This window comes from Equus przewalskii, chromosome 9 (assembly GCF_037783145.1).
Source record: "Equus przewalskii isolate Varuska chromosome 9, EquPr2, whole genome shotgun sequence".
Classification (NCBI taxonomy): domain Eukaryota; kingdom Metazoa; phylum Chordata; class Mammalia; order Perissodactyla; family Equidae; genus Equus; species Equus przewalskii.
Genome location: NC_091839.1, coordinates 6,235,302 through 6,260,861, shown reverse-complemented (window position 1 = coordinate 6,260,861; position 25,560 = coordinate 6,235,302). Strand labels below are relative to the sequence as shown.

At 61.3% G+C, this 25,560-nt stretch overlaps 1 protein-coding gene and 2 long non-coding RNA genes across 9 annotated transcripts; 2 read left to right on the top strand and 1 right to left on the bottom strand.

Moving 5' to 3' along the window:
- Positions 1-1,971: 1,971 nt before the first annotated feature.
- GRAMD1A (GRAM domain containing 1A) lies at positions 1,972-25,560 on the bottom strand. Of its 6 annotated transcripts, XM_070632574.1 has the most exons (21): positions 25,231-25,560; positions 24,944-25,119; positions 23,817-24,135; positions 15,375-15,585; positions 15,230-15,250; positions 14,676-14,760; positions 14,434-14,537; positions 14,258-14,353; positions 13,407-13,487; positions 10,472-10,584; positions 10,180-10,330; positions 9,458-9,656; positions 8,341-8,484; positions 6,831-6,949; positions 6,614-6,756; positions 6,085-6,188; positions 5,814-5,987; positions 5,630-5,717; positions 4,308-4,415; positions 4,105-4,225; positions 1,972-2,429 (listed from the first exon to the last, which is right to left on the bottom strand). In XM_070632574.1, the coding sequence occupies exons 3-21, from the start codon at positions 24,083-24,085 to the stop codon at positions 2,337-2,339; spliced, it is 2,424 nt and encodes an 807-aa protein (XP_070488675.1). In that variant the 5' UTR covers positions 24,086-24,135; positions 24,944-25,119; positions 25,231-25,560; the 3' UTR covers positions 1,972-2,336. The 6 variants fall into 6 exon arrangements, with proteins under 6 accessions (XP_070488675.1, XP_070488680.1, XP_070488676.1 ...); XM_070632579.1 differs by lacking the exon at positions 25,231-25,560 and having other exon boundaries at positions 23,428-24,135; positions 24,944-25,003; XM_070632575.1 differs by lacking the exons at positions 24,944-25,119; positions 25,231-25,560 and adding an exon at positions 24,479-24,661.
- On the top strand, positions 14,274-17,435 carry LOC139085435 (uncharacterized). Of its 2 annotated transcripts, none has more exons than XR_011543719.1 (3): positions 14,274-14,366; positions 16,525-16,769; positions 16,852-17,435. It is a non-coding gene; the product is annotated as an uncharacterized lncRNA (long non-coding RNA). The 2 variants fall into 2 exon arrangements; XR_011543720.1 differs by lacking the exon at positions 14,274-14,366 and adding an exon at positions 15,713-16,157 and having other exon boundaries at positions 16,852-17,434.
- LOC139085436 (uncharacterized) lies at positions 21,219-22,733 on the top strand. Its single transcript, XR_011543721.1, has 2 exons — positions 21,219-21,775; positions 21,922-22,733. It is a non-coding gene; the product is annotated as an uncharacterized lncRNA (long non-coding RNA).

Genomic DNA, 25,560 nt, shown 5'->3' with positions numbered 1-25,560 from the left:
TTTCCGGTGTTTCTTCCACAGCAGTGTCCCTACCTGACATCCTCTTCTTCCTTTCCATAGCCCCGGTCACTGCCTGTCTCTCCAGCACCGCCCCCCCCCCCCCCCCCCACAATCTCCTCCAGGGTCGACTTCATCCTGGGCACCGTGTCTCCAGCACCGTGACCTGTGCCCGCACATTGGAGGCCTCAGTAAATGTGTTGAATGTATAAATAAATGTCAAGGCTGGAGCCCTTGCGATACACCAGATCCACTTCTCCCTCCCAAACATGGGCAGCAAGGTCTACTATCATCCCTTTTACAGAAGAGGAAACTGAGGCAGAGTCATGCCCTGGCCTCGGGTGGGTCTGGAATCCTGCCCCAGCAACGGCAGGTGGGCTGTCCTGTCAGTGGATTCTGCCAAATGGAGAGGATGGGGTGGCAGCTCTGGGCTGTCAGGACCAGGGTGAGTGAGACTTCTGGCTGGGGGGTCGCTGCTCAGGTCTCGGCCACCAGTTCTGGGTGGGGTGAAGTCCCAGAATACCCCTGGCCTAGCCCTGCTGGGCAAGAGGAACCAGCATGTGTGGCAGGCCCAGGGCAGAGGGACAGGAAGCCAGGGACACCGGACACCTTTGTGGTCTGGGCATCTGTGCCAGCACCTCCTGGGCTGTGAAATTCCCTTGCAGAAAATAACCCTCTTGCTATCCCAAGCCCTCCCCCGGCAGCGGGTGGAAGGCAGAGGCATAGCCAGGACCTGACTTGGGCACCAGGCAGGGCTGCCTCCTGCCAGCCCTATACGCTGGGGTTTGCTGAGCACCTGCTGTGGGCGTGGCACCATTCTAAGCACTTTACTGATATTAACTCATTCAATTCCTCCTACAAGGTGGGTATTACCATGACGCTCATTTTACAGGTATGGGAAACTGAGGCTCAGAGTGGGTAACTTGCCATGACCACACAGCTAGAGGACAGGAGAGGCTGGCTCTGCCACTGGTGGTCCATCCTGCCTCTACCCACCGAGCCCTCTGCCCCAAGCCTTCAGTGAAGATGCTTCCAGCCTGGCTGGCACACGTCGAAGGTCTCTCTCTGCCCCTTGCTCACTCTGCAAGCCGCACACGGGGTGAGGGAGACAGATCTGGCTTCTACCTGGACAGAGACTTTGCCTCTCCACCCATCTCCTCCTCGGTAAGACAGCCTCAACCTGGAGGTGTCCTCTGGGGGTCCTGAAGGGCACAGGGCCCTGCAACTGAATGTGGAGACACCAGGGCCAGGCCTGTCATTTGCGCCTCCCTGCTGAGTGGCATCAGGCATGTAACTCTGTCTCCATGTCACAGAGCTACCGTGAGAATTCAATGAATCTCAGACCTCAGCCCAGAGCCTGGGGCGCACTCGGCGCCCACTACTTGAGTTACCTTCTTCCCCTCAATTTTTCTATGATAAGAGTAACATTTATTGAATACTTACTCCAAGCCAGGGCCTGTTAAGTAGCCACGTTTATTAACTCCTTGAACCCTCCAAGTGGTTCTTAAAGTGATGGTCTCTGGACCATCAGCATCAGCATCAGCTGGACCCTTGTTGGAAGTGCAGGATCCCAGACCACCCCCTCCTGCTGAGTCAGACACTCGGGGGGTCGGGGGCTCTGCCTCTGCTTTTTAATAAGCCCTACAGGCTCGTGATTCAGCTCAAGTGTGAGAAGACTCATTTCTAACGCCCCTGGGAGACAGGGGTTATTTTTACGCCCATTGTACAGAAGAGGAAAGTGAAGCTCAGAGAGGTTGACCTGCTGCGGGTTATGCGCCTGCTAAGTACCAGGCGTGGATTTGAACCCAGGCCACCGGGCACCAGAGTCTGTCCTCGGAGCTCCTGCATTGGACCCTGATGATGCAAAGCTTATGAAAGATGCTGGGGAATTCCAGGTCACACCAGTGACCATGGCCCCAGAAAATGGACAGATCCCCCCCCTCTCGCTCCCAGGGCCCCGCAGGCATAGCCACAGCCATTTCCAACCCTTTATTGGGGCTCTGTCAGCCCCAAATAAATATAATACATTAAACCCAGAGCTGAGGGAACCGTGCACCCCAGGAGGCGCCCCCCACAACCCCAGCCGGGCAAAATAAGTTAGCGGGGGGCCTGCCAAAGGCCAGGCCAGCTCCCTGGAGGGCAGGCGATGGCAGCTGGACTCGCACACGCTGGTCTAAAGTGCATCTTCTGTGTCTGTGGTCCCCGTGTCTGCATGGCCCCTGGTCAGGCCACGGGAGGGGTGGGCGGAAGGCTCCCGGCGCTCACACCGTGCCAGCAGTGGCTACCGAGGCTCTATGTCCATCTGTCCCTTTGGGTGAACGGCTGCGTGTCCGGCATCCTCAGGAGAAGCTGTCGTCGGGCTGTGGCTGGGAGTCGAAAGGAGGCTCTGGGACGGCAATGCCTTGATGCAGCTTCTCCAGCGAGAACTTCATCTGGGGGAGAGGTGGGCGGGTGAGTGTCGGCAGAGGTGACGTCGCCTCATCCTGCCGGTGAGGAACCGGGAAGGTCGAGGGAGGCCATGTGCCCTGCCAAGGTCACCCCATAACAAGAGGCAACCCGGCTGCGCCCAGTTGAACTTCTCACAGGCAGCAGATGGACGGGGCCCAGGTGGCCTGACTTCAAGTGCTGGCTCCCCTCCTTACTGGGTGACCTCGGGCCAGCCCCTCAGCCGTCCCAGGTCCCTCGGCGGAAGTATGGTCAGTAACATCCCTGCTTCCCTGGCTTAGTTCAGGGATACTGGTGGGGGGGGGGGGCCACCTAGGACCTGGCACCCAGGAAGCACTCAGTGCACATCAGCTAGCCTGTGCAACCTTGGGCGAGTCTGAATGCCTTGTTGCTCAGCATCTCCATCTATGAGATGGAGGATGACGAGAGCATCCCTGACAGGCTGGCGTGAGGAGCAAGTAAGCTGGCCATTTTAGCACTTGGAACAGCCGGCCTCAACCAGCGTCTGCCGTTCACACTAATTTGTGAAGTCAACTCTGTGCCCTTGGCAGTTTGAGAGAGAGAGGAAAACAAGAATTTAACTCAGGGTCAGGGGGCCGGGCCGTTCCCCTCTCTGAGCGATGGGGCCCCAGCCTCAATCCCCTCCCACTCCGTGCTGCATGGCCCTTCCCGGCCTGATCTCCCTCTGAGCGCCATTTCAGGGAGCAAGGAGGCCCCTGAAGGTGGCCCTCAGCACGACGGTCTACGGTGACCAGACGTGACCTTCACCGTCACCCACCAGGGTGGGCACCCAGCCGAGGCCAGCTGCTCCCCAGCTACTCATGCCCCTCCCCACCTTAGGCACTTCCCCCAGGGGCTGCCCTTTGTGCTGACCCACTACACATTTATTGAGCACCTACTGTGTACCGGGCCCTGGGCTCACAGCAAACACATTGTTTACAATGAGCTCGGCACTATTTAAATGTTACCTCGTTCAATCCCTCAACAGTCCTTGAGGTCACATCAACTGCTACCCCATTTACCCAGGAGGAAGCCAAGGCCCCAACGGTGAAGTCACTGCACAAGGTCCCACACCAGCATTTGAACCTGGCCATCTGAAAAGACGCTGCCTCTGAACGGCAGAGGTTGTCTGGGGCAACCCCTCCCGGAGATGATACCCTAGTAGCCTTAGGACAACCTCTCCCACCCTCAGGTGACCCCTCAGTCACCCCAAAGCGGGGGAGGGGTTCAGGGGCCAAGCCTTGCCTAACCAACCACTGTGAATGGTCAAGCATGGGCATGTGGCCCCAGCAGCCAGTGAGGGCAGGCTCTTTTTTTTGGATGTCAGCCTGGAGCTGCAAGTACCACCTGAGTCATCCTGGGGGAGAGGATGCCCAAAACAAAGCCAATCCTGTGGGTAGACAGACAAGAGATGATACGAGACCAATTCTTACTAGTCTTGTGTGGCTGGATCCAGCCATGCCTGAAGTCAGACACCCTGAACTTTCTTCCCAGGATGAGAGCCAAGAAATTCTCTCTTCCATCCCACTGATTTTTCCAGCAATTCTGGGAGGTGGGGACTAGGAATGGCCTCCTCATTTTACATAAGAGGAACCTGAGGCCCAGATGAACCTGCTGCCTCTGGCGATTTAAATGCAGGAGCCCGCAGCCCCAAAGCCGCACCTCGTCCAGGAGCTCCACGGAAGCCCGCAGGATCTGTCTCCACTTGTGCACCTCAACGCTGTGGAACTGCTTCTGCAGGGCCAGGATCTCCGCCCACTCTGTGGCTGTCTGGGGGAACTTGCTGTGGGAGATGCAGGACCTGAGTGGGGCCTCGGCCTCCCCAGACCTGCCCAAGCCCCCAACCCCTCGGGCTATCCACTCACCCCTTGGCCAGGGCCAAGCTGTGCCAGGTCTCGAAGGTGTGGGCCGTCCTCTCCAGGGACCAGAGGCGGTAAAAGAGGAGGACATTGAGGGCGATGAGGACGATCAGGCTGGGGGCAGGGGGCAGAGGTCAGGACTCAGGATACGGACGCTCCCCTCAGCTGGGCACCCGCACAACCACAGCCTGAAGGGGCACCAGGATTACCTCCCTTTTCAGAGGAGGAAGCTAAGACTCAGAGAGGGTAAGTGACATGCCTAGGGTCACACAGTCCACAAACAGCAAAGTCAGGGTTCCACCCCAGGCCTGTCTGATACTGGCGCCCTTCACTGCCACACCGGGCCACCTCCCTGGGAGAACCAGGGGCTTGGGGCAGGGAGAAGGGGCTGCACTGGGGGAGAGACACGAGGATGGGAAGGAGCCTACCTCACACAGATCCTGAGGAGGCAGGGAGGGGAGACAAAGAGATGAGAGCCGCCAGCCCGTCCTAGCCCCCCACCCTCCAGGCTTGGCGGCTCCGAGCAGAGCATGCAGCACAGCCTCTCACTGCCCTGCTGTTGTGGGGAAACTGAGGCTCAGAGAAGCTGAGTGTGGGGCGCATCTGAGTCTCACCTCCCAGGGTCTGCTGGGAGCATGGATTTCACCTCCATCTCCTCAGCACGTCCTGCCCCCTGCGGCTCCAGGACCGCCTGCATGTCAGGCCCCTGCTCAAGTCCTTGGGGTGTCTCCACTCAGGAGTCCTCCGCTTTCCCAGGAGGCCCTCCCTGACCGCCCGCCCGTCCACCCTGGAGGGAGCCCTCCCTGACCTCGTCAGCCCGGGCCTGTCCCCTCTGCCTGTGCCTCCCCCATCACAGCCTCATCATCTGGTCTGCCTTCAGGTCTGCTCCCCCCAGGGCTGTTGGTCACTACTGTGTCCCCGGGGTCACCCAGCTTAGAGTTGGGCACAGAAAACACGAATGAAATGTGCAAATGACACTGCTTCTTCTCTGCCCCTCTCCTTGCTCACCGGATTCCACAGGCTTTGGGTGCCTGCTCCTCCAGGAAGCCCCCTGCCCCCGAGCAAAGTCAGGCCCCTCTGACCTTCCCGGCCTCCAGGGCTTCTGCCGTCCCAGCAGAGAACACTTGTCCATGACAAACCAAGCGTCCACACTGTGTGAGGAGCTCTGCCAGCGGGTGCCACACACCACCTTATTTAATCCTCACTGTGAGGGGAGCCCAAGCTCCCACTTAAGCAGAGGCCCAGAGAGGCCGAGCTCTTGCCCAAGGTCACACAGCCAAGGATGCAGATCCAGGCCCGTCTGACCCCGAGGCCAGCCCCATACTCACACAACGCTGATGAGAACCAGGGCGTTGGGGATGCCTGCCCCGGGGCCCTGGTCCACGGACGGTTCCGAGAAGCGGGAGCTGAGGGAGCCTGCAGGAGAGCAACTCGGAGTCAGTCAGACTCTCCCGGGCTCCCCCGCCGAGCCCCCCTCCTCCTCCTGCCCTGCGCAGGCCTGGTGGGACGCACCTGAGGTGTGCATGCCAGCGCGAGCGCAGGGGTCCGGGTCCGGGTGCTGGGGTCCGTCGCCGTGGCCCCTCCAGCTCAGGGGCCGCTTGCGCCGCCGCAGGCCTGACAGCAGGCCCCGGGCATCCTTCCCGCCTTCCTCCAGGGCCAGCTTCTCGGCCTTGGCGAGCTCACGCTCTGCAGACACAGGACAGAGCTCCGCTGGTCTGCACCGGGCCGGGCCCCGCCCCCCGCAGGCCCCGCCCCGACCCTACCCGGCCGACCCCGCCCCTACCCAGGTGGCGGAAGTACTCTTCAATGCCGCTCCATGAGTTCTTCTCGATGAGAGATTTCACGAGGCTCCAGGGCTGCTTCCGGTAGCGGATCTCGGAGGACACTCTGGGGGGGGGGTATGGGGCAGGGGTCAGGCTCTGACGCCAGACTTGCTGCCCCATTGCCCAGGTGCTTCCCTTCCCTAATTCAGAGGCGGCCCCCTGTCACGCACAGACCAAACACACTCCCACCCCACGGCTTCCCTGTGATCCCTCCTTGCCTCGCACTCACCCCAAACGCTGGCCCGTCGGCCCCCTGTCCGCACCCTCTGCCTGGGCGAGTCTCCGGCCGCCCCCCGCCCCCGGCCCTCACCCCTTCCTCCTTGCTGCTGTGCCCCAGCTCCATGCAGCTCACACCGAGCTGCCCGCACCACATCCTGGTCAACGGCGGCTCCACACCGCAGGGTGTCCCTGAGCCCTCGGGACTCGACACCTCTGCTCCTCTGCCCAGGTGGCAGCCGAGGGGGCGCTCCGGGCTCGGTCGGGGCTCACCGGAGGCGGGCCTTGTTCCGGGCCAGGCCCAGGATGCAGTAGCGGTGGGCCGTGTAGAAGTAGTCCTGGTACGGGATGCCCTGCGTCAGCACCTCCGAGTCCACCACGCAGCCGCCCGCCTGCGGGCCTCGCCGGAACAGCGTCTGCGAGAGGGAGCGGGAGGTCAGGGCCAGCCCCGCGCCGCCCCCCACCCCCGGCGGGCCGCCGCCCCGCACACCTGTGTCTCCACCACCGAGGCGCTCTTGGGACCCAGCGGGTTGCTGATGGGGATGGTGTAGGTGAGTACCCGGCGCTGGTGGCACTTGCTGTCCCCGCTCCAGGGGCTCAAGGTCACGTCTAGGCGAGGAGAAGCAGAATGAGCAGACCGTTCTCCAGGCCTCTGCCCACCCACAGGCTGTAGGAGAGTCAGCCTTTCCAGAAGGTTCTAGTTCTCTGGGAACTTGCCCCTAAACCCCCACTCCTCTGTGTCCCCACTCGGGTGTCTGCCCACCTTCCCTCTGGACGCGTAAAACTTCAGATGTTGGTGATACTCAGAGCTGGGACATCTCCCTTCCCCACACTTCTCAGCCCTCCTGGGCTCATCCACTCCTGCAGCCTCAGTTTCCCTCTCTGTACCAGCCCCGGCTTCCCCCCCAGTCTCAGACCTGGGCTCCTGAACACACTGCCCTGGAAGTCCCGTGGAGCTCTCACACCCACCAGAACCCACACCAGCCTCAGCATCTCCTCCAACCTGCCCCTCCTCTAGGGGCCTGTCTCAGAGCTGGGCCCCACTTCCTCCAGCTTCCCCCCGAGCTCCATGCCTCAGTCTCCACCTCTGCTCCAGGGGTAGCTTCCTAAAGCTAAGCCTGACCCTGTACCTCATCTGCCTAGAATACTCCATAGCTCCCAAGTACCCCCAGACAGAGTCTGAGTGCCTCAGTCTGATGTGCCAGTATCTCCAGGATATAAGCACAGTTTTGGGGGATTGTATGTCCCCAAGGACAAGGCACAGCTGACTCACTCTGTAGGATATTCTGCATGTTTCATCAATACAGAAAAAAAGAGAGAAAAGCTACCACCTAGCTGGCCCCTCCCCTACTTGACTCTCTTTCGCAGCCTCCTGAGCTCCTGTGCTGGCCCCCTGGCCAGCCCTCTCACCTCACCTGGGGCTGGGGCTGCCCCTCCACACCTGGCTGCAGGGGCCCGGCCACAGGGATTTCTGCCACTGCCTGCCTCCAGCCTCAGGGCCTTTGCAGGGCCTGCTGGCCACCTGGCTTCCTCTTCCCCCCACCTGCTTTCCCTGACAGGCTCAACCTCACAGCCTTCCTGCAGCGTCCGGACACCCCTCGGACACTTGCTCTCCCCCTCATGGGAGCATCTACACACTGGCGTTCTCACTAGATCCTGGGGTTTGTCTATCCTGGTCTCTGCGCAAGCCTGAGAGTGGGCACTAAGCGTGTGACCATTAACTCGTGTTCATTAACTGCTTACTGCAGGCTACTGTCCTGTGCACCTTGCTAATACAGACTCCTCTAGTTCCCAGGAGACAAGGCAGGTCCATCATCACACCCCCATTACACAGAAGAAGAAACTGAGGCAGAGAGCAGCTGGGAACCAGCCGAGGCCGCGCCAGTCGGGTCTCAGGACCCTCTTGTCCCTCCCCCACCCGCCACACCTAACCGGCACAGCAGGGCACCCCCATCTCCTGGCTGGCCCTCCACCCCCGACCCGGGTACCTGGCCCCTGACCTGTGAACTTGCACTGCTGCAGGAAGGCCTGCAGGAAGGGCGAGTCTGAGAAGAGCATCTGCTGCAGCCGCTCGGCGCCCACGTGGAAGACGGCGTTGATGAGGAGGCGGCCGGAGAGGTCGGGGAGCAGGGCGGCCAGGTCCGCTGGCGGCAGAGAAAGGCAGTGGGTGACGCCACTTGCTGCCCTCCCTCCTCAGCCTGGGCCCTTGTTGCCCTCTGGGTGACCGCTCCTCCCCGCCCCCACGCCCATCCTCCTGGACAGAGTGGACACTGTCACAGAGCACCACTCGACCCCTCTGCCACAGGGATGGCTCGGCGGGACAGTGGGGGCGTGTGTCCCAGGCCCAGCTGATCAGAGCCACCACCACCGGTTCAAGGCGGAGCACACACCTAGGCCAGCCAACTCCGGCCACAGGGTCACAGGGGGTCAGGCTGCGGCTCTCGGTCGCAGGAATTGGTTCAGGGGTGTGTGCGTGACCCAGGTCCAGCCAATCAGCCACCGTGATTGGTTCAGGGGTGTGTGTGACGCAGGCCCAGCCAATCAGCCACCGTGATGGTTTAGGGGTGGGCCTGTGCTCTAAGTTGGACCAATGGGAGCCCACCCTAAGCTCTTCGTGCAGCCCCCGGGAAAAGCGTGCTTTCTCCCCCTGGGGCAGAGTGAGCCCCAGCTACCTGAGGAGCAGCTTTCTCTGCGGAAAACGGGAATAATAACGAGAGCCAACACTTACTAACCAGCCCAAGCACTTTACCTGTACTAACTCACTTAACTCTCTTAACAACAACCCTGCGAGTGGGTATTCTTCCTGCTAACTCCATTTTTCAGATGAGGAAAATGAGGCTCAGAGAGGTTAAACGATCTGCCCACGCTGCACAGCTGGGAAGCAGGGTGGCCGGGATTTGAACCCTGGCAACTGGCTTCCGAGTCTGGGCTGAGTCCCCCTCCCTGCTGCCTTCAGAGCAGAACTAAGCACAGGCGGACTTCTAACACCGCCTGCACGCCTCACCTGCCCACCTGCCGGACGTTTTAGTCCCGAGAGCCAGCAGACCCCAGGCTCAGGCCGCTCGGAGTGAGGCTTGTCACAGGTAAGGGAAGCGAACCGTGCGGGCGCCGCCTCACCTTCCTCCCCCGTGGACGAGGAGGAGTTACTCGTGTCTGTCAGCAGCTCGTCACTGGGCAGCAGGTCCAAAGGGCCCAGGGCGGTGGGCCCGTCAGGCGGGGTGGGCTCCGCGCTCAGGGGTTCAGCCACCGGGGTCACTGTCTGGCTGGAGGAGGCGTCTGGCTGGCTGTCTGTCTGCTCCTCCTTGTCCTCCTCGACCTGCAGAGAAAGGCTTCATGCAGCCTCGTCCCACCTCTACCCCAGCCCGAGGGCCCCCACGTGTCCACATCGGCCAGAAGGACTCGCCACTGCAGGAGAAGCAATGCTGGAGGCCGTGTGGACGGAGGGCTCAGCCACAAGGGGCCCCTACAGGCCTGCCTTGGAGGCCTGGGCCAGAAGCTTTCTTACGCCTGTCCTGTCCGTCTGTCCGTCCTGTGCAGGCCTTGTCTGTCTCCTCGCTCATCCACCCTTCCTTCCCTCTCCTGCCTCTTCTGTCTCCCACCCTTTGCGTCTGTGTCCCCCCTTCTGCCTGTCTCTCTCTGTCCCTATTTTCCTTGCCCATCTTCCCAGCTCTGTCCGATCCCTCCCTCTGTCCCCTCCCTTACTCCTCCATCTGTCCCTCTGTCCATCCTCTCCCGTGTCCCCCCCAATCTGTCTATCCGTCTCCCCGACACCACCCCCCGCCTTCCTTCCTCTGTCTCCTCCTGGCAGCACCTTCTTTCCCCTCCGCCCTCCTGCTCACCCCGTGGTCCGCATCGCTGCTGGCCCGGGAAAGGTTGGGGGTGAGGCGGCCACGGCGTGAACCCACGGGGCTCGCCTCCTGGCTGTGGTCCGCTGCCCCCGAGGGGGTGATGTCACTCAGGGCGATCACATCTCCCACGTCCTTGGGGGTCCTGCAGGGAAAGGGAGGCTGAGACCACTGTATCTTTGAGACCTCACACACCCACCTGACTCCACCCAGGACTCCAGGAGCCCCGCAGGCAGCCCCTCCTGTCTCCCCGACCCCAGGAACCAGCCGCCGACCTCCGACTCACCCCAGACCGTTCAGCTGCAAGGGGCAGACATAGTCCTCGTCCTCGCTGGTGAGGCCCAGCTCTGAGCCGTAACACTGGTGCACCAGGTGCCAGAGCTCGCGGGGACTCAGCGTCTGTGCGGGCGGCACGTGGGGTTGGCCTCCGCCTGGCTGAGGCCAGAGCCCTTCCCACCGGGACCCCGGGAGCCCTCAGCCTCGGCAGTTCGCCGGGTTCCCAGCAGGGGGCAGCACGGCCTCGCGTCCCAGCCCTGCCCACGGCCCCTGGATGGCCGAACCCCGGATGCCCCGCCCACCGCACCTGCCCCCACTAGGAGCCAGTCTGCTCCGGACTTCCCCTCGGGTCCTCACAACACTCCCGGAGCTCCAGGGTACCGTTCCCAGCGTTACAGAGAGGCTGTGGGGCCCAGGGAGGGGAAGTGATGAGCCCAAGGCCACACAGGTGACCAAGGGCAACTCCGAGTCAACCCCCGCCAGACTCCGGAGCCGGTGCTCCCACCCTCCTGCATCCTGCCCCGGCTATTTTCCCAGGTGTCCTCAGAGCCCTGGACCTCAGCTACCCACGGCCACAGCGGCTGGATCACGACGAGAAACAGGAATAATAGTAACCACCGCAGCAGCAGCAGCAGCCATTCACTGAGCGTCACGGGGAGCCAGGCAAATCCCGACCCGCGGACCCGTGCCAACTCCCTGAGTCTTCAGAACAACTCTGTGAAAGAGCTGCCGATACTGTCACCAATTTAAGACAATGACGCTGAGGCTCAGCGATGCAGTAATGGCCCGAGGCCATCCATTAGGAAGTGGCAGTGCTGGGATGTGAGCCTGGGGGGCTGGGCTAGCACCCTGGGGCTAACCACTGGGCAACCCTTCCTCTTAAGAGCTGACATCACCAAGCTCTTACTCTGGGCTGGCCCTGCATGCTATGAAGTACGCACGGTCCCCATCTAACTGATGGGGTTCAGTGACTTGCCCCGGGGCCCTCAGGGCCTGAGTTTGGAACCCTCCTCTGCCCTCACCCTCCTTGGAGACTGTGACACCATGAGGTCCCTCTCTCAGGTTCCTGCTCCTGCCCGAGGACGGCTACAGCTGGGCTGCCCTGAGAGGACAGGACATGGCGCAGCACCACTGGAGGAGCGGGTGTGGGCCTTGCAAGGTGCTAGAGGCCAGCAGGAGCAGACACTGTGCGGTGCCTGCCCAGTATCTATCCACCCTTCCTCACTGCCAGCAGATCCCTGATTAGTTTGGGGTGAAAATCTTCCCCAGCCCCAAGGTTGAACTGTGACTGGTTTACGCCAATTCATCTTTCCTTTGCCACATACCCAGCATCCTTTGCAACCAAAGGTGATCACGTGACCCAGTTCTAGCCAAAGAAATGTAAAGAGAAGTCAGCTAAAGGAGACTTTCCCTCCCTGATAAAGGAAAGCTCACTTTCTATCCACCCCTTTCCTCCTTCATGTTTGGCATACTTATGTGAGGGTGTGACACCTGGAGCTGTGGCAGCTATCTTGCAACCATGAGGCGACAAACATGTGGACAAAATATCAATAGGCAGAGGGGTGACCATGGGCAAGTCTGCCCCTCCTGCCTCACTGGTGACATAAAGGAACTAACCACACCACCTCGGAGGGTGGCTGTGAAGGACAAATGCAGGAGGTAACTCAGGGAATGCTCAGAACAAGGCCTGGCACCCCACCACCTTCTGTGATTATCAGGATCTGCTTGCTTAACACATCGTGTGGCTGGGTTTTCATTCCCTGCAAGTGAACGCACCCTGTATGAACCCTGTCCCACCGCGGGTATGCCCGGAGGGCCACTCACGGCGGGTGCTGCAGACCGCAGACCATGAGTGAGGTCATCAAATCTAAAGTCCCTACTCAAAGCCTCCGGGCGAGACACAGCTCAAAGCCAAGTCACGTGGGGCTAGAAAGACAACCAGGGCCTGCGCCGTCCGCTGTAACAGCGCCAGCAACAACTCCATTTTACTTAGTGTCCAGGCCAGTGTGGACCAGAGGTTCTCGGTGTGGTCCGAGGACTCCCGGGGGGTCCCCTAGGCCCCTTCAAGGGTCCATGAGCTCAAGCCCCCCTTCCTCAGTATGATGAGCTTTCCTGGCAGCCTAAGACGTTACCCGCCGTTCCCAACATTACTCTCATGAGTGAGCACTGGAGTTTCCCAGAGGCCCTGTGACCCGGGATGCTGTCACTCTGGCGGCTAATGCGCGGTGTCCCTGTGTATCTCGTGTTTAAAGATGGCCCCGTTTCCACTTCCAATACAGTAAATGTTGGTAGGTATCACCCACTTCCGCAAAAGCTCTCTGGAGTCTACAATCACTGTAAAGAGTGCAAAGGGTTCCTGAGGCTGCAGTGTGAGAGGCACTGGTAGCGTCTACACTGCACACTATGGCTTCCTGTCGAATTCCAACTACGTCCAAGGTTTACCCCTGTCAGACACATGAACATTTTTTTGTCCTGAAACATACGAATGGTCACATTAACTGAGAAGCACACGTGGCCACTTAAGTTTAAATTAATTAAAATGAAATGAAACTAAGAATACAGATCCTCTGTCCTACCAGCCACTTTTCAAGAGGCCAACAGGCACACGTGGCCAGTGGCCACTGTGGAGGCCGGCACGGAGAGGACACTTCCACTGCAGCAGAGACACTGACACAGACTCTAAACCACCATGTTGGCTCAGGTCAGATTTTGCCGCCACAAATACAATAAAACCTCCTCATTTTCAGAGCATTCTGGATTTGCAGATGGTGAATGAGGGCCATGGATGTGCCTTTCTCGTGGGTCTGGAGCTGGAGCCCGGGGCGGCCCCCAGCGGGGCCTACAGAGGAAGCTGCAGATGCACTGGGCCTGCTGCCCATGGAGAAGAGCTGCGGGTGCCCTAGTTCCCTGAGTTCTGGCCCCCCTGGCCCCCTGCCCAGGCCCACCTTTTCAAGTAGTGCATTCTGCCAGAGGCGGAAGATGAGGAGGAAGCAGCGGTCCCGGGCCCCGAAGGAGGTGAAGAAATGCTGCAGGAGACAGAGGGCTGTGAGCGCAGGGAGGGAGCGGCCCGAGGGCAGGGAAGCTCCACCCACCCACACCCGGTCCCAGTCTCCAGCCTCCTGTATCCCTTCATCCATCCCTCCATTCCCTCCACAAATCTTTATTCTGTGCCCACCCGCCACTGGACGATGCTGGAGTGACTGCAAAGAGGACACTGCCTTGGCCCTGTCCCCAAAGCTCACAGTCCAGGGTAGGAGACAGGCACATCTCCAGACAGGGCAGCCCACGGGGTTGGGCTGAGAGGGGAGCCACCCAGGGCACTTTCCCAGTCTCCTTTGCCAGCTAGGGATGGCCAACTGGCCCATTCTGGGCCAAGAAAACACAAAGGGAAGTCTGCTGGGAAGTCTTGCCCCCATCCCCCTTCCTTCCCGTCGGGGCCGCTGGTGTGAGCTGCCGTCTTAGAACTGTGAGGCAACAATCCCGGGGACAGAACGGAGGGTCAGGGAAGGCGTCCAAGGGGAGGGGACATCTGAGGTGACGGAGGGAAGAAGTTCACTATTACTGCTATCCCTGAGAGGCTGTGTGAGAGAGAAGACAGACTGCAGGGACCAACACAGGAGGCTGATGGAGGGAGCCAGGTCAGAGGCGATGGGAGCCCGGGCTGGGCAAGGGCTGGGGGAGTGAAGAGAAAGCGACAGGTTCGCAAGGAGCTCAGGGGGGCAGAATAAACAGGGCTCTGATGGGGGAGCCCGCCAGGACCAGGGGCCACGCGGCCATCAGCAGTCCTCAGGCCCACCTTCTCGCTCTCGGTGCAGATCTGGATGGCGTTGGGGATCAGCTTGGCCGTCTTCTCCTTCTTCAGACACGTCACTTCCTTCAGCTGGATGGAAATCTGAGGACGAGAGGTGGGTCAGCCGGGCTGGGGCCAGGGCCAGGGCCCGCCCGGGCCCTCCCCGCGCCCCACCGGCTCACCGTCGTCTCCCAGCGGAAGATGTTGCTGTAGAAACAGATCCAGTTCTCGGAGAGATAGAGGCGGCCCTGGAGGAGGATGTCACGCTGCAAGGCACAGGAGTAATCTGAGGCGGCCGGGGAGGGAGAGAGGGCAGACACCGAGTCACACGGCGGCCGGGCCGGCCTGTGGCGAGGCGGGGGTCAGAGGGCAGAGCAGGGCACTCGGGGCAGCTCCAGGGATGGGCCTGGGGCGCAGGACTCACCCACGATGAGGCGCTCGGCTTCAGGGAGCTTGCTGAACAGCTTCCGGAAGTCCTCGTTCCGCTGCTTGTAGGTGGGGCTCAGCATCTGGGGTCAGCACGGGAGGTGAGGACCCCAAGGGGGGTCCACACCCCTAATTCTGCCCCACAGAGCTCCCAGGGCCCCTCAGTCTCCTCAGCCCCATACAGGGTCTCCGAGGCCTCAGTGTCTACTCCCTTCTGGCTCCCACTGGGCCTACCACAAGCATAACCAGGACAAAGGGCCACTTATTGATTTCTACATAAGCCAGGCTCTAGGCCAAATACCCACCAGCTGACTCTCAGTGAGGTTCCCTTCAGCCTTGTAAGGTTGGGACTGTTTCCCAAGGAGAGAGAGAGGCCCAGAGAGGTTAAGCGACTCACTCAAGGGCACACAGCACAACTAGCAGCATAGGATGTGACCTTAGGTCTGCTGAAGCTGGCACCCCTCCCTTGACCGCTGCAGCCTGGGGCCCCTGGCCCAGCACCGGCCCTCTCCCTCTCAGCCCTCCAGCAAGCCCCGCCATCCAGACACTTACACTGTACCAGCTCTGCATCTTCTGCAAGAGAATGGAGTGAAGTCAGAACAAGCTCTGGATCCCCTGCCCTCCGCCCCTCCACCCCCCACCCCCCACCTCCGGCTCCTCTTCCTACCCCACACCCCCGATGGGGGCTTGCACCAACCTTGCTGTTGCGGATGAAGTTCCGGCTGCCGAGGCTCTGGGTGCTGGGTGTCCCAGGCACCCCGCCCTTCTCCGAGGAGCTGTCTGACCCCTTCTCCACCATGGTGCCCGGTTCTGGCTCCAGCGGGGCTCGGCTTGTGGGCAAGAGCTGCAGCCGCTTGCGGAGAGATGGGGAGCTGCTCGGCGTGCTCCGGCCAGAGTGGGGCGTGGTGCTGGGGGGAGGCGGGCATTGCGGGGAGATCAGGCTGGGGCGCGGGGACACGCCTACTCGGGAAGGCCCGCCCCCAAGCCCACCGACCCCACTTCGACCCCACTTCCGGCCCTGCTCTCGCCCCGCAGACACTTCCCCTGTGACCCGGGGCGACGAGCGCGGCCTGGGCTGGTGGTTTGCAGTCAGTGCACAGAATGTGCTTCGAATGGAGCCCGCGGAGGACGCCTGCTGTCTTCTGAGTTCACTTATCAGTTCGCTCTCACAAGCGGTTCTTAGGCGGCCACTTCCCACTCAGCTGCTTGAGCTAAAAACCTAAGCATCTTCTTCATTTCTTTCTTTTCCTCACTCTTAACTTCTAAGCTGTTAGCAAGTCCCACCTGCTCCACATCCCAAATCTATTTCCATTGTTGCTACTACACCCACTTCCCCTGCTCCACTGCGCCACCAGGGCCGGCCTCCATCCTCTGCTTCCGGGACCATCACAGCAGCCTCCTCCCTGTCTCCCTGCTCTGTCCCCGCCCCCTGCAGTCTGCTCCCCACAGGAGCCAGGAGCCACCGGTGAACCTGAGTCAGGTCAGGGTCCTCCGGGCTCAGAGCCTCCCCTGGCTGCACTCAGGCTGGGTAAAAGCGAAGTCCTCACCTCGGCGCCCAAGGCCCCCGTGCCCCCTCTGACCTCACGTTCTCCCTCTCCCTGTCACTGTCTCCCCTCCAGCCATCCCAGCCTCTTTTGCTCCTCAAGCTCACCAACTGCACTCCTGTCCCAGGCCCTCTGCCCGGATGTCCTTCCACTGCCCCAGCATGACGGCTCCATCTCATTCCGCTCGAACGCTCCTCCTCCCCTGGTCCCCCAGCCGGCAGGACCACCCCCCGCCCCAGTCCGGCCTCACACCTTCTCCACTGATCCTCGTCACTTATTCAGTTTGTTTACTGTCTGCCCCAGACCCTGAACTTGAGGAGGTCCTGGCTGCCCCTGTTCCCAGCACCCAACACTGCACCTGGCGCACAGTGAACCCTCAGTCAACACTGGTGACCACAAGGACAACCCGTGCACTGGCCAGAGCTGGGAGCAGCAGCGGCCACCAGACAAGGCTCCTGCTTGGGGGAACCAAGCTCCTGGTGGGAGGCAGAGAGGAACCAACAGAACTCCCACAGGGCTGAGTAACAGGAAGCGTAACAGGCCGTGGGGTAAGCACCAGAGTCACTGCTGACTTCGTACCAGGAGCTACGGCAAGCTCTCCTAGTGATAACTTTATTATTCCTTACGCAGCCCTGTGCATCTGAGACTATGACCATCCCCACCTTACAGAGGAGGAAACTGAGGCGCAAGGCCATGAGCCACTTGTCCAGTCTGCACGGCTGGTTTAATTCTGGGCAGGACTCCAGCCTGGGGGCCATGACCTCCTCCGGGTAGAGGTGGCAGTCCCTCAGACTTCTCTCTCCTGCCTCCAGGCTTGAGCACATGCTGTGCCCTCGGTCCAGACTGGCCTTTCTCTTCTCTGCCTAGCAAATTCTCAGGCATCCTTTGAGCCTCTTGCTCGCACACTGCCTCCCTCCTGGATGCTGCCTCCCCTTCATGGGTGCCCACAGGCCCCCCACAGCTCTCAGCCTCTCCCTAACTATTTGGCCTCGGCTCCCCCATCCAGACCTGACGGCTCTGGGCTGTCACTGTCTGATGACAACTCCATTTCCCCCACAGGTCTGTGAGCTCCCTGGTGGCACGCCTTGGTGTTGTCTTGGTCACCGCTCTGTCCCCAGCATTGCTCAGGATGGTGCCCAGGGTAGGCATTAAGGTCATAATTGTGAAATAAATTTGTGGAATACAATAAATAAATGAAATAGATGGTGACCAGGGCCTCCACCACTCCCCCTGGACTCTGGAAACTGCCTTCTCCCCGGTCCCCCCGGCTCCGTCCCTGTGCCCCTCAGTCTGTCTGCTCCCCACACGCAGCCAGGAGCCTGGACCTCGAGTCAGGCCGGGCCCCCCGGTGACCGGCGCTCCCTCCAGGGAGAAGCCCAGGGCTGGACCCTCCATGGCCCCTTGCTCACCAGCCCCAGCTCCTGCCTTGGCCATGCCCTCTGACCAAGTGCGCTTCCTCCCAGAAGTCCGCAGGGTTTCCTGGCCTCCTTCAGGGCCCTGCTCAATGGACACTTCTCCCAGACGCCTCCCCTTACCTCCCATTTAAACCACGAGGCCCACCCTCCAGACCCCCCCCACACCTGCTTCCTCCACACTCCCCCCACCCACCCGTCTCTGGGCTCTCCTTGCTCATCCTCCACACCAGGGGGTGAGCTCCACAGGGAAGGGGGTTTGTTCCCCGCTGCATCCCCACAGCCGAGACCAGGGCCTGGCGCACAGCGGGTGCTCTGTGAGCATCTGCTCTTGTGGACTGAATGAATGACTGATGCCCCCCGCCGCCCCTGAGAGAACTTGGATTCAACCAGGCCTGTGACCTGCTGGACCCTGAGACTCCATTCAGCCACTTCCTCCCTGTGTGACCTTAGGCAAGCGTCTAAACCCATCTATGCCTGCTTCTTCTTGAGCATAAAGGAGTCGCAGGGCTGTCTGCAGCGGAAGGTGACGGAGACACACAGAGCCAGCACACGGGAGGCATTCGGGCTGCAGAAGGGGGGCCAGACGGAAAGGGAGCACCCGGCCTGGTGCACTGTGTCCATGTCGCGACGCTGACCCCGACAGGTACCACGCAGACACCTCAGCCTGGCGTTTGGGGCCCAAACTGACCCTAAACGCCAGTCAGTCACCTCTAAGGTGCACTGAGCACCTGCCCTGCAGAAGCGAGCCACACGGACACCAGCCCCATCTGCGGGGACCCGCCACTCCGGGTAGATGGAGATAATGAATGAGAAAACACGTCAGTGAGGACGGTGATCTCAGGACTGGCCGGCGAGAGCTGTTCACCCGGCAGCACTTGCAGCCCCCAGAAGTTGTCAGAAACGCAGATTCCAGGCCCCCTGCAGACCTCCGGAATCAGCCCCTGAGGGTGGGCCCAGGAGGTTCCAATGCAAGGTCAAGTTTGAGGACCACTGACATAAAGGATGGGCTGGGTGGGTGGGCGGCAGGCAGAGCACACCTGAGCTGAAGCCCAAGGACAGTACAGATCTGGCACAGTGGGGGGGTGAGACTGGCAGGAACAGCAAGTTCAGGGAGAGGACTGAACGTGGCGGGTCTGAGGAGGAGTGAGGTGGCCAGTGGGCCTGAGGAAGGAGGGGAGGAGGGCACAGGCCCACTGCAGGCCCTGGGGGCCCTGGCCAGGTTTCTGGGCTCCAGACTGAAAGCACTGGTGAGCTACGGAAGGGTTCTGAGGGAGGGGTGACACATCCTCACCTGCCTCAACTTCCAGCCTGAAATGCAGACCCCTCCTCCACCTGTCCCACTTCCTGCGGGGGGGGGGGGGCAGCCGCACCCCCAGCTCTTGCTCCCTGGCAGGATGAAGAGGAAGTGCTGGAGGGCAGGCACAGCCCCAAGGCTGCCCAGGCAGGCAGGCCACTGCGGCAGAGGACAGGAGGAAGGGAGGAGCCCGCACAGCCGGGTGACCGTTATGGGGGGGCAGGGACCCGGAAGAGAATGGGGTTTCACCACTGCAGACACCTCACCTCCGGCTTTCTGGGCCCCAAGAGGCCCAGAGGTGCCTCTCGGCAGAGCCGGGCAGATGTGTACACAGGTGTGCATAAAAGGGAAACTCGGTGTGGGTCACGCACACGAATGTCACAGGCAAATGGAGGTCCCCACAGTTGCAACAAGTCTCCCCCAGCCTCCCCCCTCCACCCACACACACGTAGCAGTCGTATCACACGTATGTTACAGTCACACGTGCAGCTGCAGAGGGTCACAGAAAACCACAGAAAGTCCCAGATAGATCACATTCACACTTACAGTCACAAGACAGTCTCAGGGAAGAACCAAAAACAAATAACATTCCCACGGCTACGGAGAGCCACCCAGTGAAAGAAGAACCGCGGGGACCCCAGCAAACACATGCACAACCCAGGTAATACGGTCACAGGGTTGGCTCGGCTCTCCTGGTGGGCCGGGAAGACAAAGCAACCGCCTGTGCTAACGTGGAAGGGATGCAGGTGTCGGCTGCTGTCGCTGACAGAGAACCAGGACACTCACATGGCGCGTGATGGACTCGGGAAAAACACAGCCCAGGGGGGTGTGGACACATCTCGACAACACAGAGGCCAGGAACTGAAATAATGCACAGGACGTGCTGTATACATTGTGACAGGGTAACTCTATCAGTTATCATTGCTGCTGCAGAGCAAAGGGTACAGTCAAGGTCTCCGGAGGGAGGGTCCCAGGCCCGCCAAGAACCACAAGGGGTCTCTCTCTCTTGCTCTTCACACACACAAAGCCCAGAGGGTCCCAGCTGCAAACACGGAAGCCCAGGCACACACAATAATGTCACAAATGGACACACAGTGGAACTTCCACACAAAAATGGAATCGAAGGCAAACGATTGGCACCATCCCAAAAGGTCTCAGTCATTCACGCTGAGCCCCCGACACACAACAGTGCAACACACGAGCACACGCAGATAACCTACATGTGCACACATAGCTAACAGGTTCAGAGGTAAATTACAGGCACGCACGGAGGCACAGGGTCATGGCGGCAGACGCGGAGCCCCAGACATATGGACACACGCTAAAGTCCCGGCTGGACACACAGGCAACTTACAGTGACACCTGGAGTCACAGATGCAGAGGTAAATCACACACACACGCACACACAGAGGCAAGGACGACCACAGCCGCCCGCACACTAGGAGCTCCGGACACGCGTACACACTTCCAAGACTCCGGACTCATAACGGATAACGCAGCGGGCCCAGGCGGGGGCAGGAGGTCGACTCGGCGCCCACGAACCCCCAGGGTCTCCGGCTAGCGGTCCGCCGGGCTCGCACAGGCCCCCAGCCGCAGCAGCCCCCCGCCCCGCGCAACCGAGGGCGGCGGGAGAGGGCCCGGCCCGGGAGGGCTGCTCCGGCCTGCCCGGCCCGCGGCCTGCGGGGCTCGGCTCCGCCCCGCCTCCACCCCGGCCCGAAGGCCCGCTCAGCCGCGCGCCCACCCTCGCCTCCCGGGCGGGGCGAGCCAGGCCGGGCCTCCCCGCGGGATGCGCCGGGCCCCGCAGGGACGAGTCGGCCCCGTCGGCGATCGGCGCCCCAGTGCCCGCCGCCCCCCCGGCCGCCCCACGTGCACAGCCCCCAGGCCCGGCCGGTGCCTTACTCGAACATGGATGCGGCGCGGAGGGCGCGCCCGGCCGAGCGGGGCTGGGCTGACCGGCGTCCCCGCAGGGCCCCCGCCTCGCCTCCCGCGGCGCCGCCCCCCGGCCTCGCCGCCGCACAAAGGCCGGAGCCGCCGGAGCCGCCGGAGCCGCCGCGGCGTCAGCGCCCTCCGCGCCCGCCCCCCGCGTCACGGCGCCGCGGGAAGGGAGGGATGGCGGAGAGGGGAGGGGAGGGGAGAAGAGGGGAGGGGAGGGAGGGGGAGGAATGGCGGAGAAGGGGAGGGGAGGGGAGGGGAGGGGAGGGGGAGGGGAGGGGAGGGGGGAGGGGAGGGGGAGGGGGTGGGGGGAGGGGGGAGGGGAGGGGCGGGGCGAGGACCGGGCGGCCCCGAGGGAGAGGAGACGGGAGCAGAATTAGAGATGAGGGCGCAGGGGAGGAGGGGCCCGACCGAGAAATCCAGAGGGGGCGGCTGGCACGCCGGAGAGGCCCGCAGAGAGAGAGAGAGAGAGAGAGAGAGAGATGACCGCGGGAGAGGGGAAGACAGAGAAAGAGAGACAGTCTCAATTAAAACAACACTGCGCCACGGCGGCTCTTGGGCACGGGCTGCGGCCCTCTCCCTGGTACCGCAAAGGGGGCCTCAGCTCCGAGAGTGGCCCACCCTCCCGGGGCGACCCTGAGAGCGGGGCGGATCTGGGGGTGATGGAGATTCCGGGAAGCCGATGGAGGTGTCTGGCTGTGTTACCGGAGGAACCTCGGGCCGGCGGGAAGGGGAAGCAGGTGGGGCCCGGAGGCCGCCCCGTCTCTGAGCCCCTGTTGGCCCCAGGAGTCCCTCGCTCTCTGGGGCCCCAGTCCCTGTCAGCCAGACCAAGTTAAAATGCAGCCTCCCCGGCGCTTGTGTGTCCTGTGATCTTGGGGAGATGACCCCCGTGCTGGGGCGCCCACGAACTCTGGTGAGGGCTTTCGCACGGGACAGCGGGGCAGGGGGAAACCTGGCCTCAAAGAGGAGAAGTGAGTGGTCAGGAGGTCACCCAGTGGGTAGGCTGCAGAGCTGGGTGCAACCGTGCTCTGCCGCCATCACCTACGCCTGTCTCTGCAGGGGCTGCCTGGATCTGCTGGTGTCCTGGACTCCTCGCCCGAGTCCCTCCTCAAGGCTCCTGGCCAGAGGAACCCTGCACGGACCTGCTCCGCACCCCTCTCCAGATGGGCTGTTCCTACGTCTTGAAGAACTCCATCCCCAGCCTCCTGCCCACCCTTACACCCCCTCCCTCCGAAAAACCCACTGGACTTCTCCATTTTGGCAGATGGCAGGCCCCAAACTTGTCTTTCTTGACCCCTCTCTTTCCCTCACACTCACATCCAGTCTCTCCGCAAACCCCGTGGGTTCCACCCACAGCATCTATCCGGAATCTAATCTCTTCTCCCACTGCCCCACCCTGGCCCGGCCTCCATCCTCTGCCTCCTGGACCATCACAGCAGCCTCCTCCCTGTCTCCCTGCTCCGTACTGCCTGCTGAAGTCTGCTCCCCACAGCAGCCAGGAGCCCCCTGTGAACCCAGTCAGGTCATGGCCCTCCTGGCTCAGAGCCCTCCCCTGGCTGCACCTCCCTCCTTGTAAAACCAAAGTCCTTACCTTGGTGCCCAGGGCCCCACTCTGACTTCTCCCCTGTCTGTCTCACCCTTGCTCAGTCCCTCGGGCCACCAGCCTCCCTGCTGTTCCTCTGACTCCTGTTCCAGGCACATTCCTGCCCCAGGGCCTTTGCACTTGTTACCTCTGCATGGAAGCTCTTCCCCCCAGTTCTTGCCCTGAATGCCTCTCTCCTTGAGACCTCAGAGAGGTCCTCCTTCCATGACCTCCCTCTGTCTCACTGCTTGCTTTATATTTCTCTTTGCCTGTTTCTTCTTTTGAAATACTTCTAAATTTTTAATTAGAGAATATTGATTTCAAATAGGAAAAAAATATAATGGTCATCTATGTCCCCGTGACCCGTATATAATATAAATGGACATTTTTGCTTCGGATCTTTTTTCTTTCTTTCTTTTTTTAAAGAAATAAACTACGACAGTTATAGCCAGCTCCCCATCCGTCCTCTCTCTGCCTCTGCCCCCCAAGGGACCCACAGCCCTGCAGTTAGTGTGTTTTTCCTGTGCAGGTTTCTTTCCTTTTTCTACATCAGGATGTATCCATCAACAACAATAGTCTATTTTTCACTGTCCTTTAAAAAGATACACCAAGAGATAGACAATTAGGCTCCTGCTGTTTGGTTTTGCGACCTGCTTTCCCCACCGTCACTGTTTCGGAGATTTCTCCGCAGTGGTACCAGAACTCTGCTTCACAGACTTATCTGGATCATTGTGGGAAGGCACGGCAATGGATATTTCTATTCAGGGCCACCACGGTCCTTTCCCCTGTAGCCTTGAACCTCCCAGTTCCTGTCTCCTTGTGCCAGAGGCTGTGTTTCTTTGCAGAAGTTTTGTTTAAACTTTTTTTGTTGTTTTTTTTTGCCCGTGAGCTGCGGCAGGAAATAGCTTTCAGATCAGCCTCCGGTACAACACTTAGGAATACATGTAACGTCACAGAAGTTTCCAGAAACCACACTTACTCACCTGCCTCACGCACTGTGTTATTTTCCTTTCTATCCTAGTTCTGTTTGGGAAAAAGTGCCGATTGCCATGTACCAGGTTGTTTTCATGGCCCTGAAAGGGGTCACGACCCACAGTTTGAAAAACACAGGGTGGGTGTGGGGCTGGCCCCCTCCAGCCTCCGGGGCCCTGCTCAGCTGAGTGCTGAGGCCGTTATCCCACCGGAGAGTCCCAGCTGCCTGTTTTGGTTCGTGCATCAATTTCACAGCTTCTAGTCTGACCCTGTTCAGCCAAGGCCACCTTCTGACTGACCAGCAGCTCCCCACCTGCACAGTGACAGCCACAGGGAACCCCACTCCAGCATGAGTCTCTGGAGAGGGAAACCCATTCCCACCCTACTGCCTGGGTCTGACCTGTCCTGGGGCAGGCTCTCCAGGTCTGGGGTCCTCAGCAGCTGCAGGCGCCCGGGGGTCGGGCTTCCGGGGGGTGACTCCCCATCACTACATGGCGTTATCTGAATGGAGGGCACTCCCAGGAGTCTCCAGGCCTCAGGGGCCAGGCCCTCGGCACTGCCACCTTGTGGCTGCTGGCTCTGCCACTTGGCTGGGGGTACAGGTGAGTCCTGGGCACCGTCCTGGGTCAGTGGGGGTGCCCAAGGCAGCAGGGGCAGGAGCTCAGCCATGGGGAGGGCTCTGCCTGCCCGGCTGGGGGCCTTGGACGGCAGCGAGGTCTCTGGAGGAGAGAAAAGAGAGGTGAAAGGGCAGCTCCTTCCACGCCCTGCCCCTCACCACCTCCCCCGGCTGCTCCACCAAGAAGAGAGGAGCTGAGGTGCAGAGCACAGGGTGCAGCTCAGAGCAGTCCGGGTGGGGTTCCCACCTCAGCCAGTGTCTTCCCTTCATGACCCTGAGCCTCAGTTTCCTCTTCTGGACACAGGAGAGCCTGATGCTGATGTCCTAGGGGGCAGGGCAGTGTCCCAGAGCTCTGACACTTGGAGCGCTGCCTGGGCCGCGCTCAGCCAGTGGGCAGTGAGTCAGTTCAGGCCCCCAGGCTGGGGTCACTTCCTCTGAGCACTCACCAAGGCTAGGCCCGCGTTTCCATACGCCACCCGGGCGCCCCTCACACCCCAGCCAGGAAGCAGCTGGACCGAGGTGGGCCCCAGAGGTCTCCACCCGGGCAACGGCTGATGGAGCGGAAGAGAGAGGCCGAGCCCAGGCTTTCCCTTCCCTGTTGGCTCAGCAGTCGCCCCTCCCTAGACAAACAGAGGGAGGGTGGCCGGAGGCCTCCCCAGCTGGGACGCAGCCAGGCGGGTCCCGCCTGTGGCAGCGTGATAGCAGAGGCCGCCTGGTCTGGGGAGACCAGATGGGTATCTGTCTGTCCTCACAGCAGAGCACAGCAAGGGCTCTCCGGCGTCCTGCAGCCGGGGGAATAGGGAAGGAGGACCTGTGGGGCCCAGTGAGGGTCCCCTGGCTTGGGGAAGACCCTGACCCTTACAGGCTAGGCCTGGACCCTGGGGTCCTCCCAGGCACCCCAATACCCCTACCTTATGGCTTCCTCCTCCTCTGTCTTCACAGGGTTTGGACATCCAGGGTCAGGGCTGGACAGCAGGCCCCTCCCTCCCCCCGGGAGTCCTGGCTGCGCCCGAGAGTCATGACCTTGCCGGCAGGAATAGCGTGTCTGTGACTGGCTGGAGTCGTGTTCCCCTCTGGCCAGCTGTTCCTGGGAGAGAGGGCAGGCTGGGGGTGGGGGCGCTCCTACCATGGAGGAGGCTGAGGTCTGCGCCTCGTCCTTCCCTCTTGACTGCCCTGTTGGGGAAGGGGCTGTCCTCACCTGGGCCTCTACTGGTCCATCACTCCTGTTGGCCGGCAGCCAGCCACCACATAGCTTCAGTCCCCTCTGGTCCCCAGAACTGCTCCTCCGAGTCCAGGGACCACCCCCAGGTGTCCGGGTCTGAGACACGTTCCAGTGCTCATCTGCCTGCCTGCTCTTAGAAGCCAGATGCTGGGAGACCTCTCTTCCTTCTGGGAGGTTCTCTCGGCCCTGAGATGCCCCAGTCTCTGGCTCTCCTCCCACCCTCTGACAGCACCATCTCGCTCCTGTGCGCAGCTCCGTCTCCCCCACCTGGTCTGTAGACGCTGCTATTCCCCATGGCTTAGGTCT

Excerpts from the sequence above, each read along its gene's own strand:
- GRAMD1A (XM_070632574.1), bottom strand. The coding sequence starts at position 24,085 with ATGGCTGAGCTCCTGCCCCTGCTGCCTTGGGCACCCCCACTGACCCAG. Across the intron at positions 10,585-13,406 it reads AGAATGCACTACTTGAAAAG|ACGCTGAGTCCCCGCGAGCT; the intron begins GTGGGCCTGGGC and ends CCGCCCGCACAG. Across the intron at positions 4,226-4,307 it reads AGCTTGGCCCTGGCCAAGGG|CAAGTTCCCCCAGACAGCCA; the intron begins GTGAGTGGATAG and ends CATCTCCCACAG.